Source organism: Vespa mandarinia, chromosome 2, assembly GCF_050613455.1.
Source record: "Vespa mandarinia isolate Hongniang chromosome 2, ASM5061345v1, whole genome shotgun sequence".
Classification (NCBI taxonomy): domain Eukaryota; kingdom Metazoa; phylum Arthropoda; class Insecta; order Hymenoptera; family Vespidae; genus Vespa; species Vespa mandarinia.
In genome coordinates, this window is record NC_140811.1 from 4,844,392 (window position 1) to 4,863,559 (window position 19,168).

Consider the following 19,168-nt stretch of genomic DNA (forward strand, 5'->3'; position numbering starts at 1 on the left):
TGACTAATTGTATGAATGTGCATATGTTCAACTATTATTACTTTTTACTACGTTGTAATTTTTAAAATATTTCACTTTGGATAATATTCGTATGATTATATATCAGCAGATATTAATTATATATGCATTATTATTTTATATTGAAAATTTTATATGAAAATTTATTGTTCCCTTTATTTAAATATCCCTATATCCATGTTCCTTTTAATTAAAACGATAGGATTTTTCGTTGAAATGTTCTAATATATTATTTACTCGTACTAATTTACATTTAAACAAAATTAAAGTTTAAAATTTTAAGAACGTTGAATAATTTATGAAGTTTTCGTAGAAGAACGTTTGTAAATATAAATATATTAGATATTTGTTACTATACAATGGAAAAACAATACGCATTAGATAATAATATATGTTCTCCTTATAGTATTTTTCATGTGTCAATATATATAGATATGCATTGTGATAATTTACACGTTGTGAAGAAGAAATTATTGTTTGATATAATTTATTAACATTAACAATAACGTTGCATTATTTTCATATGCATATGATTACTCATATAATTTTATATGTATAATAATATAGAAATAAAATTTTAATCTTAATTTTAAATTTATCATAAATAATAGACATTATTTTTTAAAATGATTCATTAAAAGTTTATATTAATTATTGGTTTTCATTTGTTAACAATAATTTTAAAATGGCGTCTGATTTTAGCTCGATTCTCATGTCGATAATAATGTCGGGAAAAAGTAATATTTCCTTCCAATTACATTATCTTCCTTATAATTAGTTTCCCTAGTTTCCAATTCGATGGTTTATGCCATAGTGCATTTATTCAGAATAGTGTAAAAAGAAAAAGAAAAACAAAAAAAAAAAAACTATGATTGGTCGATTCATTGCTTAGAAAATGGATTGTAAATCTACACTTAAGATTTTTGGCGGCAGTATTGGTGGTACTTTGTTGCAAAGGTTATGCTACATATTGTGAAAAAGCGTGAGAAAATGCTATCGCATCCAACACTACAGTCAGAAATAGTCGACATTTATGGTAAGATTTGCACGTGAAAGGAAATACGTATTTTAAAAAAGTGAATACAAGTTTTTATTTAAAATGTTAACTATCGTTTCTAATGGAGATAATAGTGAAAAGGAAAATCATCCAGAAATTGAAAATCTTGATGGTCATAGATTGTCATTGAAAAGAAGTATTTACAAGGAGAATAATATTAATGAGATAAATTCGCATATAGAAAAGAATCACGAAAGTAATATTAAAGATATTGAAAACAGTTGTGTGCCGCTCTCTATCAACAATGCATTATGTGATGTAGGTAATGATAGGAAAAAGCTACGTAGTGGAAAATATGTCAGTGATAAAAATATGCTCAGCCCAAGTAGGAATAAAAAGAATATTAATAAAAGTGAAAAATTACAAGCCTATTGGAAAAGGTTTACCAAGCAAACAAGTTCAGAAGAACCTATAATAAATAATGAACAAAAATCTTTTGAATCTTTTGAAAGTAAAAATGAATCAATTCCTGAATCTATCATTAAGATACAAAGTATAGAATCTAATGAAACTGTAAATGATGAACCTGATAATATTTCTAAAAAACCTAAGCACGAGGATAATAATCATAATATAACTGAAATGAAGCCACAAATTAAAAAAAGTTTAGATATACCGCAAAAGTGTGAATATTGTCGTCAAAAATTAATTCCGGATGAAATGAAGTTGTACCAGGGTCATCCTAATGGAGCTGTAGAAGAATTTATTGCTTTGACTGATCCAAGATTATCTTTATTTACGGGAGAAGAGGCTATCATACATGAAAGTGATGAAAGGCCACAAAACAAATTAACATATTTTAGGTAACATAAAAGTATTACATTATTATCATACAAAATAATTTGTACAATATTAAATCAATATATTTATATTATAATTTTTCAGTGTGTATGACAAAAATGGTCACTTGTGTCCTTTTGATACTGGTTTGATTGAAAAAAATGTAGTATTATATTTCTCTGGATATATGAAAGCTATTTATGAAGAAAGTGCATGTCTAGAAGGAGGAGTTCCTACAAAGGATATGGGACCAATAAATGAATGGTGGGTTTCTGGATTTGATGGAGGAGAATTAGCTCTTATAGGCTTTACCACACCATTCGCAGAATACATTTTAATGGAACCTTCTGAAGCATATGCACCTTTTATGGATAGTATAAGACAAAAGATCTATATGAGCAAAATTATTATAGAATTTTTATTAGATGAAATTAATCCAACTTATGAGGACTTATTAAACAAACTTCAGGTGTGTTTGGAATTTAAATATTTTAATGTTATTATAACAATTAAATAATAAATTAACTTTATATTTATATTTCAGACTATAGTACCACCAAAAGGTTTATCTAAGTTTACAGAAGATGCTTTACTTCGACATGCACAGTTTATCTGTGATCAAGTTATTTCTTTAGATGCCTCAGCTGGACCAGAAGATACATTATTAATTACAAATGCGTGTATGAGAGCTTTAGTATCTTTGGCTGGTGTAACGGTTGGTAAAAAAGCTGCAATGCGTAGAGTACAACAGAAGCATCAAAAAGTGAAAAAGCCTAGTTGGACCAAAGCGACAACAACAAATTTGGTTAACGATACGTTTGAAACATTTTTCGCTGATCAATTAGCAAAGGATGATGAAAAAGATGTGATTGTATGTATATAGTAGAAGTGTTTTTTTTTGTTCGTTTTTTGTTTTTTTTTTTGTTTTTTTTTTTTTTTTTTTTTTTTTTTTTACTAGCAAAGCTTTTATACATTACATAATTGTTATACACATAGGGTCCTAGGAGACATAGATGTGGAGTATGTGAAGCTTGCCAACAATCTGATTGTGGAACTTGCATTGCGTGTAAGGATATGACGAAGTTTGGTGGGTCTGGTAAAAATAAACAAGCATGTGTTAGAAGAAGATGTCCAAATATGGCCATTCAAGTAATTATATTGATATTAATACCAAAAGATTAATATGTAATTTCTTAAAATATTATTTAAATTAATTCATTTGCAGGAAGCAGATGACTCTGATCTTGAAGATGATGAGTTAGCTGATATTATTATAGAAGACACAAAAATTACTCAAAAAATGATTCTTAAAGCATTCAAACATGTTGATAAAAAAATAGAATGGATAGGACCACCTGTTGCAGAGGATGGTAGAAGAACATTTTATGAAGCAGTAAAATTAATAGATGAAGAAATTCGAGCTAATGATTGTGTCCTTATTGAATCAAGTGATCCAACTGTTCCATTACAAATTGCCAAAGTTATATATATGTGGCAAGATAAGAACGGTGCTAAACTATGTCATGCAAATTGGTTTCGCAGAGGTAGTGACACAGTTCTTGGTGAAACATCTGATCCTTTAGAATTATTTGCACTGGATGAATGTGATAATATACCATTCACCTCTATCAAATGTAGAACTACTGTTATCTATAAAAGGAAACCAACGGATTGGTCTGAATTAGGTAATTATTTTATTTTTCATCATTGAAATAAATCAATATGACATAAATTAATGTCAAATGTAATTTAGGTAATTCAGATCGAGCATTAGAAAATGAAGTCAAAGATGAAAAATCATTCTTTTATCAAAAACGGTATACTTCTGAAACTGCCCGATTTGAAGATCCTGCTCTAGATTCTATTTGTCCGCGAAAGGATATTAGTCATCGCTTTTGTCCTGCGTGTGTACGTTTTACCGACTTGCAATATTATTATACACCCAAGGTATGAAAAACATTTAAAAATACAAGATGAAAATATTTCTTTTCGATTACTAATTATTTTCTCTTTCAAGGTTTTCGAATTTATAGAAGAAAGAAATAACAAAGAAGTGATCTATGGTGTAATTAAATATAAAGGTGAAGAATTTAGAGTTGGAAGTGCAGTATTTTTATCACCAAGTGCTATAAAATTTAAATATACAATCACAAGTCATACTATATTAAAGCCAAAAAAAGGAAAGGTAGATGAAGATATGTATCCAGAATATTATCGAAAATCATCAGAACACGTAAAGGGTTCAAATTATGATACGCCTGAACCTTTTCATATTGGATATATAAATACAATATACGTTACTACTACTAATAAATTAGTTGCTTCTTCTGATATCTGGATTAAAGTAAATAAATTGTATAGACCAGAGAATACACACAAAGGCCTTAATTTAATGCATCAAGCTGATTTAAACATGTTATTTTGGAGCGATGAAGGTAAATTTATATAAATTTTACTGCATATAGAAAATATTTTATGGTTTATATGTATATATGCATATGTATATATATACACCATATATATATATATATATATGGTTTAATTCGTTTCAGTGTGTAATGTGAAATTCTCTGAAGTAACTGGAAAATGCTATTTGATCTATTCAGAAAATTTAGATAAGTCGTTACAAGAATGGTCTTCAGAAGGTCCATATCGTTTTTATTTTACACAAGCTTACAATGCTTCAGAAAAAACATTTGATGAACCATCCTATCAGGCTAGTAATATTGGTAAAATTGGTAAAGGCAAGGGTAAAGGAAAGGGTAAAAAATCAGAGAATAGTGAAACAAAGAAGTTTATTGACAAACCTATTGATTATAACAAAATAGATAAACCATTGAGAACTTTAGATCTTTTTGCTGGTTGTGGTGGTAAATATAGATTAAAATTATTTTACATTTTAAGAAATTAAAGTTATCGTGAATTAATTTGTTATTATGATTTTTAGGTTTATCCGAAGGATTACATCAAGCTGGTATAGCTGAAAATAAATGGGCTGTGGAAAAAGAAGATGCTGCAGCATGCGCATATAAACTTAATAATCCTAAGGCAATTGTATTTTCTGAAGACTGTAATATATTGCTTCGAAGAGTTATTAATGTTAGTATGTTTGAATTATTATCAAAAAATTATGGGAAAAATATAAGGAATATAAATAATTTATATAATAAATAAAAATATATTATTTTAGGGTGAAATTTGTGATGATAATGCACAACAATTACCTCAAAAAGGTGAAGTGGAACTTTTATGTGGTGGGCCACCTTGTCAGGGATTCAGTGGCATGAATCGATTTAATTCGCGTCAATATTCTTTGTTCAAAAATTCTTTAGTGGTATCCTGCTTATCTTGGTGCGATTATTATAGACCGAAATTTTTTATAATGGAAAATGTTCGAAATTTCGTTTCATTTAAAAGAAGTATGGTGCTTAAACTTACTTTAAGATGTCTCGTTCGAATGGGTTATCAGTGTACATTTGGTATCCTTCAAGCTGGAAATTATGGTATTCCACAAACAAGAAGAAGGTTAGTAAAACATCAATTTCTAAACAATTGATTTTAATCGAAAATAAATGAAAATGTTCTTGTATTCTATACTAATGTTATAGATTAATTATTTTGGCGGCAGCTCCTGGAGAAATGCTTCCTAAATATCCAGAACCAACACATGTATTTAGCAAACGTGCGTGTCGTTTGAGTGTCATTGTTGATAACAAAAAAGTAAGCTTAATGTTTTAGAAAGCATACAATATATATCGCAATATTGGATCTTTAACAATCATTGTATATATTTTGTAGTATTCTTCAAATTGTGATTGGACAGAATCGGCTCCTTACAGAACAATTAGTGTTCGCGATGCTATGTCTGATCTACCTAATATTAGGAATGGGTGGAATCAAGAAGAAATGTCTTATGGGGATGAACCAATTTCATATTTCCAAAGAAAAGTAAGTTAATTTATAAACAAATTTGTAATAGTGAAATGATGAATTTGTTATTATATTTATTATTACTTTATTTTCAGATGAGAAAAGTACAAGATTCAATTCTAAGGGATCATATATGTAAAGACATGGCACCACTCGTAGAAGCAAGAATAGCACATATTCCTACCGCAAGTGGTTCTGATTGGCGTGATTTGCCTAATATCATAGTTCGTTTAAGTGATGGCACATACTCAAAAAAATTGTATGTACTTTTTATACGACTTTCGTTTTCTCCACAGACTCCTTACATTTATATATATATATTTTGTTAATATATCTACATATTTATTTGATTTTCTTAAAGAGAATATACTCATCATGATAAGAAAGCAGGCAAAAGTTCAACTGGTGCATACCGTGGTGTATGCAGTTGTTCTGGCAAAACGTGTGATCCTATAGACAGACAATATAATACTTTAATTCCATGGTGTTTACCACATACTGCAAATCGTCATAATCATTGGGCAGGTTTATATGGACGATTAGAATGGGATGGATTTTTTGGTACGACCATTACGAATCCAGAACCAATGGGAAAACAGGTGAACATTGATAATATATTAAATTTTAAGAATTTCTATTGGGATAATAACATGATGTTTATTAATCAAATTTATAGGGTCGCGTTTTACATCCAGAACAAACTCGAGTAGTAAGTGTAAGGGAATGTGCGAGGTCACAAGGATTTCCTGATTCATTCCGTTTTTATGGCAATATATTAGATAAACATCGACAAGTTGGCAATGCCGTCCCACCACCATTAGGTACAGCAATAGGTCAGGAAATAAAAAAGTGTTTAAAGAACAAGGATGTAACAATCCAATCGTTAATAAGAGAGGATATAGAAGATAAGGAATTCAAATATGAACCTATCTTGGACTAATTCTTGTAAACTTATAATGTATTTATGAAATGTTGAAAAAACTGACAGATATGCACAAACTTAGTTACAAAAATATGTCTGAGTTGGTGATGGGTATTAATGCAACGTGTTCAGTAAGAGTATTCATTTGATTATTATTATGAGATATATGTCTTATTTTATACTATGGAAAAAAAATGTTCAAACATCTTACATACTGTATTACTATTATATGTTATGATTACTTAAATGTTACTTAAAATGTTCGAATTTCATACACTTTTCTATGTGTTATGTGTTTTTAATTATACTTATTGAAATTATTATTATATAGCTATATAGAATAGATTGAGATGAACATTTTTTACAATTGTTACGAATACAAATAGTTCAGAAGGAAAAATAAATATAAACGTTAAAGAAAATAACATTATATAGATAATATTTATTGAGTAGTGGTTTTTCATAACATAAGGAAAATATAATTGAAGCTTATATTTTATGTATATTGCACTCAAACTGTTGGTATACACATTACATTGGAGTTAATATGTGAGCTAAGGACCAAATAAACAAAAAAAAAATAAACACTACGATTTGTTAGATATAAAAATCAAATGAGTAAATACTTTTTTAGTTTTATAATCTTTTTATTATCTAACCTCAAAATAAAATGGTCCATCCTCTATATAAATTATAAAAACATATATTGTTAAAATGTACAATATTAATGATAATTATATAAAGAAAATATGTGTAAAAAAAAAAAAATATATATATATATATATATAATTTTTTTTTCAAAAAGTACATCAAACGTATATATCGTAATTAAACTAAGAGATATAAATAAATATAAAATATTATATTTCTTCTGACTATTCTGATTAAAAGAAAAATGTAAAAGAATAAATAACACAGAATAATTATTGAAAAGAGAATTTTTTTTTAATTTTCATAAGTATTGTACATTCCCAGTGTTTTTCTGAGCGTAAAGCTCGATATATGCGCCATCTACATTAGCGTACTGTTCACACATATCATACACATATATACATATAATACCAATATAACAAATAAAAAATTCAAATAATAAAAATAATATTTTCTATTAGTTTTATTTTTACTTTCACCTATTTCTTTCTCTCCCTCTTTCTCTTTCTCTGTCTCTAATCGCGTTACTATTTTAATATAATATAAATATAATTATGATCACATGAGATATAAATTTGTGGGAAACAATGATATTAAAGTGAAAAAAATATTTCGAGAATAAAATCAAGAGAATAATAATAGAAATAGAATATCGATTGAAGTTTTAATCTCATTCATTTTTTTTTTCTATTTAAAAAAATTAAGTTACAGAAACTATATCTGTCATATATATTAATTACCGAAAGAATTCAACGTTGATGAAAAATAATTATAATATAATAAAAATTGTTTCAGTAATGATGAACAAAACTCTTTATGTAGAAAAACATAACAGCGGGGGTATAGCTCAGTGGTAGAGCATTCGACTGCAGATCGAGAGGTCCCCGGTTCAAACCCGGGTGCCCCCTTTGAGTTTTTTTTTTTCTTTTATCATGTATCTAACACGAATATTATGCTTTTATATCCTTCTATTAAAATAACTTTATTATATTATTTTTATCATTAATTTTCTTATTTTTATTAATAATCTTAATATACCGAATCAATAATACGTATGTGTATATGTGTAAATAGATATATATATGTATATATATATATAACATATATGTATATATATATATATATATATAACATATATGTATATATATATATATATATATATATATATATAACAGATCTATTATAATTAGTTCCTTCTATTAATAATTATCTTTTATTAATAATGTTCTTGTTTCAATTTAATATTAAAGAATAAAATGAGCGCATACAGGAATTATTTATTAAATTCATTAATTAATTGTATGTATAAATCGGGATTTAAGAAATATTTCAAGAGAACGAAGGATAAACGAAGAGAACGAAAGAGAATTAAGTTAGAAGCATTTTAAACGAAATCGATGTAAGATATTGATATGAAGTTTCAACGTGCAGAGATGTAGGGATGATTGGTTAATCCAAAAGATCACCGACCGCAGAAGATAAACGGAGTAAGTGCGAACCGCATACTTTGACAGGAAGCGTTAAATCCGTAAGCCGTACTAAATATTCACCGAATCCATGGAATGCCCGCAGTGCTTGGAACGATCGCGCCAATTGGCCGATGGCCAAGTAAAATGTATGTCCATCGTATTCTTCCATACGGCCTGCTTGCTTCAACTATGTAGTAGGTATACGTGCATTCATTCTCATCATTTCTTTTTCTTTGAATTTAAGATGAATTAAAGAAAAAAAAAAAAAAAAAAAAAAAAAAATATATATATATATATATATATATACACATATTTTTCCATAGTAAAAATTGTTTACATTTAAACAATTTTTATAAGAGTTTCATTATTAGATTAATATTCGATAAAAAGAATTAACGATTAACACGATGAAATTTCTATTACTATATTGCATTCGAATCGGTTAATTCGATGCTGATCACTTACATGTTTCAATAAATGAAATCATTTAGCTCTTTGTGTTAGTTAGCTCATTTGCCAGACAAAGTTTCCCTACAGTAAGATCATCGCTAAGTCAAATGACAGATGTGCCAACGATAATCCGCCATTACCGTTAGCAATGATCGCTTCTGATCCCTGAATCCATCCTGTCGATTCACCAGACTTAGGGATTGTCCACATAGCTCATTGGCAATCACATTATTCATGATACCCATTCACGTACTCTTCTCAAGAGTGAAAAGACATAAAGAAAGATATTTGAAAATTGTCTGCCATCTAATCGTTCAATTCATCTGATCAAATCAGTTAAATGTCCATTCGAGAAGAGAAAGATAAAGATCAAATGTTTTAAACTGTATTAACACGGAGTCAAGATAATGTAAAAATATTCTAACTATCTGAGTTCGAAAAACTAATACACTCGTTGATCCAATAGAAAATAATTCCCCCCTTAGGGATTTATGCACTTTTTCCTATAGGGGTTCCTCGACTTTACCTTATGGCCATTGGTAAAAAGTATAAAATATTTATGGACGTTCAGGCGTTTGTAAACAATAATTTATTATTACGTCGATCGATTTTTTTGTTCGTTCGATAAAAATTAACTATCTCTTTTTCTATATGGATTAGATTAGAATATATATATATATATATATATATATATATATATATATATAATTGAAAGTATATGTAATATGTCGTACTTTTTTAATAAGCTTATAGTTACAGGAATCTTTTTTTCTCCAGAAGAATTTCCAGGAGAAAAGCACACCCAATACCAGCATATCTCGCTATCAGTTAAGTCACCCTAAACTGGCTAGAGATCTAATTCAACTGACACCTTAATAGCAACTCTCTAAGACCGTTGGAGCTCTTTGCACGGTCTTCCTGGAGAGGGATGAAAATATAAGGGTGGTTAGCCCTGAGACGCATGGGGCGAAGACAATTGAATTTCATGGGGGCTTGCTCGCTTAACCATCTAATTGGTTTGTTCGTGTTACTTAAATTATATAGAATGTTCTTTTACAGACGAACCGCAACCATGATAACTTCAACGTTCTCAGATTTCACCCTTTTTATATCTACTTGATATATATATGTATATATATATATATATATATATACTTATTGAAAAAATAACATTACATTAATTGTTTATATATAATTTATATTAAAACGTTGCTATTAAGTTAATTTTTATAAAATACAATTTTATCTTTTATATTCATTATTACAAATAACTCATATTTACGTATAGATAAAAAAATAAATTTAAAGAGATAATTAAAGAAAATAAAAAAAGATGCTCGCCGCACAATAAAAAAAACATCGTACATTTGAAATGTACAAAGGCCCCGGAGGGATTCGAACCCTCGATCTCCTGTTTACTAGACAGGCGCTTTAACCAACTAAGCCACGGCGCCAGTTGCGAAATGAATTTTCATATTTTATTTTCTATTATTTTATATCATTAGATATAATCTACTTTTTAATTAAATTATATAATTATTATACTGATTACTAGATACTTGCTATATTTCATAAAGAAAAAATTTAATATCACAAAGTTCTCATATAAATTGAATCTTTTACGTTCTTTACTTTTTTCTAATGAAGAATTTTAAAATAATGTTACTTTGAGCATAGATTACGAGACCGAGTTCTCTCAAACTTGGAAGTTTAAACGGATATGTAGATACATAATTAAAAACGACCAGAAAAAAAGCTTCATTTCTCCCAAGAATGATTTAATAAATAATAAATAAACTTCGTAAGTTTCATTCAGATTTTTCATTAGTCATTGTTACCAAAGGGACGCTCGTTCGATTTTCTTCCTTTCAAGTTCTTATTTACACGTGGAAATGGACTTCGTTTGAGAGACATCATAATCAAGGCCTTTATTGAGATAAAGTAATATTATATTCCGTTTGCAGTTTCGACTGAACATTTCTCGTATATCTCAATTTAATCGTCAAAGAGACTGCTCCATGCGTTCGGATTTCAACCTTTTGTCCGACGATTTGGCTTTGAATCCGCAAAAATCACGAATGACACGTAGCCATAACGTGATTTGAAAGATATATATGATAAATCTAGAAATGCAATTAAATTTTTATTAAAGTTATTGGAAATAATAAAAGAGAAAATTATTTTATTAAAAAAATTTATAAGAATTATAATATTATCTTTATCGTTATTACAAATAATTGTCAAATTTTTTTATTGATCTTTGTGAAATTAAATTTTATAAACGCATAAGTATTCATTTTTTTAAATCCATAAAGTATCATCCTTCGTTCGAAATAATGTTTATTTAGTTTCGCGTACCTATTTCACTAACAAAACGTAATAAATAAGGAACAAATTTCGCGTTAAGGTAGAAATAAGAGAAAGAAAAAGAAAAGAAGAAGGGAAGAAATGAATGAGAGAGAGAGAAAGAGAGAGAGAGAGAGAGAGAGAGAGAGAGAGAGAGAGAGAGAGAGAGAGAGAGAGGAAGTCTTAAAAATAAAACAATGACGAAGAATGAAAGACGAAAAAAGGATAGGAAGAAAGGGAGAGAAGGACGTGCGAGCATAAATGGAGCAAAAGAAGTTAAAGAAAGGATGGAGAAGAAGAAATTCACAGGAAATTCGGAGAAAGTCTAGGTCTATAAGACGAAGAGGATGAGAATAAGAATGGGGATGAGAAAGGGAAAGAGAAAGAGAAAAAGTAAGAGGAAGAGAAGAAAAAGAAGAAGAAGAAGAAGAAGAAGGGAAAACATATATAAAGAGAGAGAGAGAGAGAGAGAGAGAGAAAGATGTAGATAGAGGAAAACGTCGGGGCGAGGTTGGATGAACGAGAGGAGAAGCTTTTTGAACATCGTAAATTCTCGCGAATAGCTTCGAGTAAAATATAGAGATAGCCGAGCTCTGCATATGTCATCGTTTCTCCTTCTCGCACGCGTTTAACTCACCTATACACACACGCAACACGTGTTACACATACACGTGTCTTCAGCTACATTGAACACTATGGTTTCCGAGGGAAACTACGGGGAGGTTGAAGAAGACAGGATGTATATGAGAAAGAGAAAGAGAAAGAGAACAAATCGTGCTACCTTCTCTTAAAGAAAGAAAGAGAAAGAATGAAAATGTATAGAAGTCCGCGACTGGCGAAGTGAATTGAAAAGGACGGAACAAGATGCGCGACGTTACTAAATTATATTTTCTGTTAAATCGTACATTAACATAAATGGACTTAGAGAGCGTTTAACTCATCTCGAATTTCTCAACTTTCGACTTATCTTCTTTATTTAATTTTAATGTAATGAAATATAATATTCGGACTAAGTCTAATATCAATGATATCACGTAGGCGTTTCGTACGTATTTTTTTAATTGTACGTTCGAATGGAAAAAAGAATAGTTGAACAGTGAAAGTGTCCTTTTGAAATCATACGAATACTTCATAAAGTGGAAATATACAATTATGCTGAAAGTAAAGATATATATATATATATATATATATATAGAGAGAGAGAGAGAGAGAGAGAAAGAGAGAGAGAAGGAGAGAAAGAGAGAGAGAGAGAGAGAGAGAGAGAGAGAGAAAGAGAGAGAGAGGGAGAGAAAGAGAGAGAGAGAGAGAGAGATTCGAAAGAGAGACAGAAAATCGAAATAATTTCGAAAAGAAAAGAAAGACAAAAGAGGGAGAGAAAAAAGATGGTGGAAAGGGAAAAGAAAGAAGGGGGATAGAGAAAAAAGACAAAAAAGGGGAAAAAAAATATATATATATATATAGAAAAAAGGAAAAGAAAAAGAAAGAAAAAGGATTGCCTTTTAAAGGGAAATAAAGTTGGCGGCGTACGCGAGGGCCGCGGGTGTTCCGTCGAGCGCAGACAGTGCAAAGCGGGCGAGACCTTCCCGGTGGTAAGCTCGAAAAGCTCGAAAAGCCCGAAAGAGAGTGTCACGTTTCCATGGTAACTTGGTGGGGCGACTCCGCCTCTAGAGTCGCTGGTTCGATATCCTCTCGTTTCCCTTCCTACGCTACAGAGTCAGCGTGCTCCACATTTTTCCAACACAGGCAAAAGTAGTCGGGCCCCGAACGTGTACCATTTTCTAACTGGAAAAGGAAATAGAGAAAAATAAAAATCTATGAAACCCAAATACGAACGAACGTATAACTTTTTCACATAGTTCCCAACGAAAAGTTACTAAGAAGTTGAAAAGTTTAAAGGTGAACAATTGTTATTATTGCATTTCTATCGTTTCATTAATAAAATTCATAAGAAATAATGTAATAATGTAGATCTGGAAAATACGAATTACGTCGAACTAGCTAATTTCTCAGACGAATATATGTATGTATATGATTTTCCTTCAGGATTATATCGCGAGTCGTTCAAAACGAAATTCAAGGTACACATATATGTATATGTGTACATATATATATGTATGTATATACGTATATACATATATATATATATATATACATACATATATACATGTATATATATATATATATATATATATATGTATATATACATGAGTGAAAGAGACGCATGCGCAGAAAAGGCGTCTACGTATGGATAAATACCCACACCATCCACGATGGCGAACGTATCCGATTAGAGAAGAGAAAACACGTTCGAACGTTTTAAAATTCTGATGGAACTCGCGAATATTCAGCAACTCGTTAAACGAAAAACACTTTTTTTTTCAAGATCTACCTCGCGAAATGTACCTTTCAAAATTTTTTTTCTCCTAACGCGTAAAGAGAAAAATAAAAAAAGTTCGTCGATTTGTCGAAAACAGATTTGACGGACCATTACGGAGAGTTTTCTTTTTCTGTTGATAGATGTATAGAATTTTGAATTTTCGAGTTTTCCTCTCTATCTGGAGAACGTGGCGTTAAAACCCGAATCTGTCGATATCTCGATCAGGCTGGGCTATGACGGCAATGGTTGGATGTCGAAGAACGTAGGTTTAATTTCGTTGAGTGCATCCAATGGATCGACTCAACGTGCAAACATATATGTGTGTAGGTATATACGTATTGAGGAGTATACATGTGTATATATACGGAAGCATTAACGTGGAGACATGCACATAGCTACAAGTATATATATATATATATGTACGTATGTACGTACGTGAACGAATAATGGAGAGAAAGAACAGAAAAAGAGAAAGAAAGAAAGAGAGAGAGAGAGAGAGAGAAGCTCGTAGCAGTGATTCACCTAGGTACAATAAAAATATGTCTCCTTCTTTCGAACCCCGGACAGAGTCAACCCTTGTCGAAAAGGAAAGCGAAGAGAAGACTTAAACAACCCCCGTACTGGACTGGTGGTCGAGGGATGTGCTTTCCAAAACGGTCCATGCCCGCCATTATTGACTATCGGTCTTAATTAGGGCGATAGTATCCTCTTCTATTCCTTTACACAACCTTTCGCATCCCTAAAATCCCATAGAGTCTATTTCTATCGTACGGGTATCACATCATCGGTTCATTTCGTTCTCCAACGAGTGATTCTTTTTCGATTATAATAGAATAAAAAAAATAAAATGAAAAATATTCTCCAATATCTTTTACATTTTTGTCAAGAATAATACGTTAGTCTGGAAAAATTCAATTGTCTTATGAACGATAATAAAACGTAATAATTATAATAGAAATAAAAGAAAAAAACAAACAAAAGAAAAAAAAACAAAAAGAAGAAAAAAACAAAGATAAAAGAAAATAAAGAACATAACATAATAAATTTGTATAAACTATACTGCCTTATCGGTCCGTCTTATTAAACGAGCAATTCATCGGTTGATCCTCGCTCCGCAAATCATCGAAAAATCTTATCCTCGGACGCTATATAGTTACGTTCTCATCTTTCGTGAGTACGCTAGAGAAGGAAACCGATGAGGATGAAGAGGATAAGGAAGAGAAAGAGAAGGAGGATGAGGATTTTGAAGCGCAGGCGTAACAGGAACCTCCCCCACCAAGCGTACTAGTATATTATACGTATCTCTCTTTTGCCTTGGCGCGATACGATTCGAGGCGGTCGCGTTGGTATAACTGGTGGATGGTAGTAGGGTGGAAACCTCCCCTCCAATACACTCACACACGAAGAAACACCTACACCTTTAGAGAGGCTCTCCACTCTACCTTCTCTGTCCACGCATCCCTCTGGATTCCCTCTTGCTTTCTCGGCAGCGTCGACTACGTAGCCAAGGAACATCGCGAATCCTGGACGTTTCATAGTGTCGTGCCCGCGGATTACCTTTCGTTATTAATTAAAATCGTATTCGCGATCGAATATTATTCGATTAGATTCGATCTAAGATCTTAACCTTCAACATCGAATTTAATATTAAAGTGACTTCAAGAAAGACAATTACATAAATAATCAAATTGGATTTGTCGTCAAATTTCCAAAGAGAAATTGGAAGATTGATATTAGCAGAATGTTCCGAGGATCGTGCTTACGTCGTTCATGAAGACGTCCTCGTTGAATCGTTCGAGTGATTTGCGATCGGCGTAAACGAGACGCATCCCGAGAATTCCGATCGTCCTCAGCGTAATTTCAATTCCCAGTCGGACTACCCAACAAGGAGGAACGAAGGAGTTGCTTCTTCTTCTTTGTGCAGGATGTATAAGAGAATGATATTAGCGATCGTACGCGAGAAACCGTGCTTGGTGACTAGTCAATGGAATCAGCCAGTGTCTTCGATGGATAGCTCATCTCGAACGGGTTTGCCTCTTTCTCCGTGAGAGTGAGGGAGAAAGAAAAAGAGAGAGAGAAAGAGAGAGAGAGAGAGAAAGAGATAGAGAGAGAGAGAAATAGAGAGAGAGAGAGAGAGAGAGAGAGAAAGATAGCTGGTCCAGGAACCAGCGGAATTCTCCTTCTCGTTTCTTACGTCGAGTCAGCGAGTTCGATCACGTTCGGGTTTAACCGTCGGACCTAAAACCAAAAGAAGATTCTCCAAAGGGAACGCCGACTAGATATATCCCGTAAAGCTATCGCTTTACCGACCGATTCCCGAGCTTTTTTCTCGACCTGGCATGCACCGTTTGTATCAGACCTGGGCCACATTTACATCGACGCGCGTGTAAAAACCGAGCCGTCGCTCGCTCGACGCCAAAGATCGAGGGGAGGCTACGTTTCGCAAGCCACGAACGAGATAGATCCTTCCGATCGAGTTGGACCCTCGAAAGCCTAGCCGATCGTTCTCCTGTATTTCGTCGATTTCATCTTCCTTGAAATTCTTTAGGAATATATATATATATATATATATATATATATATATCAGGGATTATATTTATTATATACTAAAAAAGACAAGAAAATAAAAAGAAAACAAAAAGGAAGAGAAGAAGAAAAATAAAAGAAAATGGAAGGAGATCTTCGTTAAATTGAAAAACATGATCAAACGAGAACGAGCATAAGGTTGATCTCCCTCGTTGAGATTGGTCGTAAAGGAAAGAAACAAAAAAAAAGAGATCATCTCGATCTGAAAACGGCATGTTCAAGGTTAAGTCGAGATAAACCGAGACCTGTGGACAGTAGTACCGATAAGGAGTCGGATCGTTGCCACGAAGTCTGCAAGAGTAAAAGAGAGAAACGACGAGTGTGTCGTTGGCTTTAGGCCTGGAAGGACTAACGTCGATACTCTTTTTCATTTATGCTTTTTCGATATTCGCATTTAATCTATAATTTTTCGTTTATATTTCGTGCACGGTGATAAAACGAAATTGTTAAATCACGATGAATCTCGAAGAGGATCCTTTTGCAAAACAAAGAGAGAAGACGAAGAGAAATAAAAAGATTCGGGAAGAATCATTTCGACGTGAGATAAATAGGAAGATTTAAGAAGAAACCGCCAAAAAGATCAGGTTTTATGGAATTCGATATACGAAAAGAGTTTAAAACTTTCGACGTGACACGTCAATTCGTTATAGAGTTTCCCGAAAGGTGACGATTTGTAATTAGAACGCGATAAAGATTCAAGCACGTGTAAATACTACGTGTAATATTTCGTTCATTGACGAGGACGATTCAATAGTATCGATCTTTAAAGATATTAACAGTAAATATGTCTGACATTACTAATTTCGAGATTTCACATAAAGATATATAGATTAATTATTTTGTTTTTTGACAAAAGTGATCAAGGACGCGTACGTGTGTATATAAAAAATCGTAATCGAAGAAACTAATCGATGAAAATTATTGAGCGATAGTGCGATCGAGTGCCTCTCGACGATCATTTTGATTACCAAAGACTGGCTACCAACTACACGGTTACCGTCGCACAGTGATCAACGGAATCTTACCGGCGGAACGGACGATACGGTACGACGATTAGAAGAAAAAGCATCGATTTATTTATTAGACTCGATAAATCATCGTATACCTTTTTTTCTTTTAACAACAATATAATTACATAATTGGATTAGTGATAAGTGAGAAGTGCCAGTGCCGAAATCGGATCACGTGTGTAAACTCGAATAAAAGTAAAAAAAGCTCACGATCGAAATATCTAACTATCTCTAACTATCTCTAACTAGGTAAAAAAAAATAGATTGATAAAAGATTTATTTTCTTCAAATTATATGAGCGATTTTCAAATTGATAACAATATTATTTAATTGTTTACAAAATTGGAAGTTATCAAAGTCGATTAAAATATAGAGATATAATAAAACGAGAAACGATATCGAGTGAATAGAAATAAGATATTCTAATTTGATAGCTCGATCGAGGATATACTTAGACTGGAGCTGTATTTGCCATACGCACCACTGCCGGGGGGTGGTGAAATCCTCCCGGCAGTGAGCACGGGTGCTGCTTCAGGTGGCTGTCGTCCGGTGCTATTGGGTGGCATCGATTTGTCGATGTCGGCAGCGGTGGAACCGGTTCCGACGCTACCAACGCTACCGACGAGCGGACTACCAGCTCACAATCCTCTCCATCATCCGCCCGGAGGTCTGGCCTTGCCACCCTTGGCTTCGGCCTCAGTTATGATGCCACGTCCACCACCGGGTACCACCATGCCACCTCTTGGTCCATCCTCTTTGCCGCAGGCTCATCAAGATACCGGAGACCTAGCGGACACTCCGCCCAATCCTGACGTCCTCTTAGCTCTTCTAGCCAGGAATAAAAACTTGGAAGGTAGGGGATGTATGATAAACACCGATATTTAAATACTTTCCTTTTCTCTCTCTCTCTCTCCTTCTCTCTCTCTCTCTCTCTCTCTCTCTCTTTCTCTCTTTTTCTAGTTAATCATTTCGTCAGTCTATTACTCTTATTGATAATTCAGTAATAAATATGTTTCAACGACTATTGCAAATTTTTATTCTTAAGCGTTCTTTTAAGATTTATATTGCTGCGATAATAGAAATTCTAAAACTTACAACAAGAGAGGACACTGATTTAAACGTGCTTTCGTTATCGTTCATTTTTGATTAAAATTGTTTCTACACTTATGATCTGACGTAACACGATCGATGTTACTTGAATTTCTAACGATATCTTTGAAAATCGAAAGGAAATGAAATAGTCATAAAATATATGTCGGGATCGGTTTTAATTCTAAGATTGAAACATACCGTAACATACTCGGAGTAGATTAATAAAGACTACTCGAGATAAAGAAGTCCCAGCCACGATGACGCCGCTATCGCGGCCGCTCTTACATTATCGGGTCAAGTTGAAATTTTTTTACCGCGTTAAACACGAACGGTGGCTGGCAAGTTTTCGATAAGCCGAGTCTCGATTTTTGCGATCGATAAGATTAATGCTTAGTGTTAGTTAACATTATAACCACATTTAGAATCGACTATAGCGTGCATTTTATCAATTATAAAAAAGCTATTACGAGTATTGTATAA

General features: G+C 32.1%; 2 protein-coding genes, 1 long non-coding RNA gene and 2 other non-coding genes across 6 annotated transcripts in view; 3 read left to right on the forward strand and 2 right to left on the reverse strand.

Annotated features, from left to right (window-relative positions):
* Positions 1–942: 942 nt before the first annotated feature.
* On the forward strand, positions 943–7,389 carry LOC118439547 (DNA (cytosine-5)-methyltransferase 1-like). The gene is made up of 15 exons (XM_035861223.2): positions 943–1,878; positions 1,961–2,324; positions 2,400–2,726; positions 2,852–3,004; positions 3,081–3,540; positions 3,609–3,802; positions 3,873–4,290; positions 4,408–4,725; positions 4,803–4,954; positions 5,046–5,380; positions 5,464–5,575; positions 5,654–5,803; positions 5,881–6,044; positions 6,147–6,384; positions 6,462–7,389. The coding sequence occupies exons 1-15, from the start codon at positions 1,118–1,120 to the stop codon at positions 6,723–6,725; spliced, it is 4,410 nt and encodes a 1,469-aa protein (XP_035717116.2). The 5' UTR covers positions 943–1,117; the 3' UTR covers positions 6,726–7,389.
* An 805-nt stretch (positions 7,390–8,194) lies between these two features.
* On the forward strand, positions 8,195–8,266 carry TRNAC-GCA (transfer RNA cysteine (anticodon GCA)). Its single transcript has one exon. It is a non-coding gene; the product is annotated as a tRNA-Cys (tRNA).
* A 2,391-nt stretch (positions 8,267–10,657) lies between these two features.
* TRNAT-AGU (transfer RNA threonine (anticodon AGU)) lies at positions 10,658–10,731 on the reverse strand. The gene has a single exon. It is a non-coding gene; the product is annotated as a tRNA-Thr (tRNA).
* A 2,420-nt stretch (positions 10,732–13,151) lies between these two features.
* On the reverse strand, positions 13,152–18,236 carry LOC146873169 (uncharacterized). The gene is made up of 2 exons (XR_014981826.1): positions 18,048–18,236; positions 13,152–13,405 (listed from the first exon to the last, which is right to left on the reverse strand). It is a non-coding gene; the product is annotated as an uncharacterized LOC146873169 (long non-coding RNA).
* Positions 17,990–19,168, forward strand: part of Lim3 (Lim3 homeobox protein) — a 32,890-nt gene continuing 31,711 nt past the window's right edge. For both annotated transcript variants that reach the window (XM_035861807.2, XM_035861808.2), the window contains exon 1: positions 17,990–18,449. In XM_035861807.2, coding sequence (XP_035717700.1) covers positions 18,173–18,449 — 277 coding nt within the window. In that variant the 5' untranslated portion in view covers positions 17,990–18,172. The remainder of the gene's footprint in view (positions 18,450–19,168) is intronic.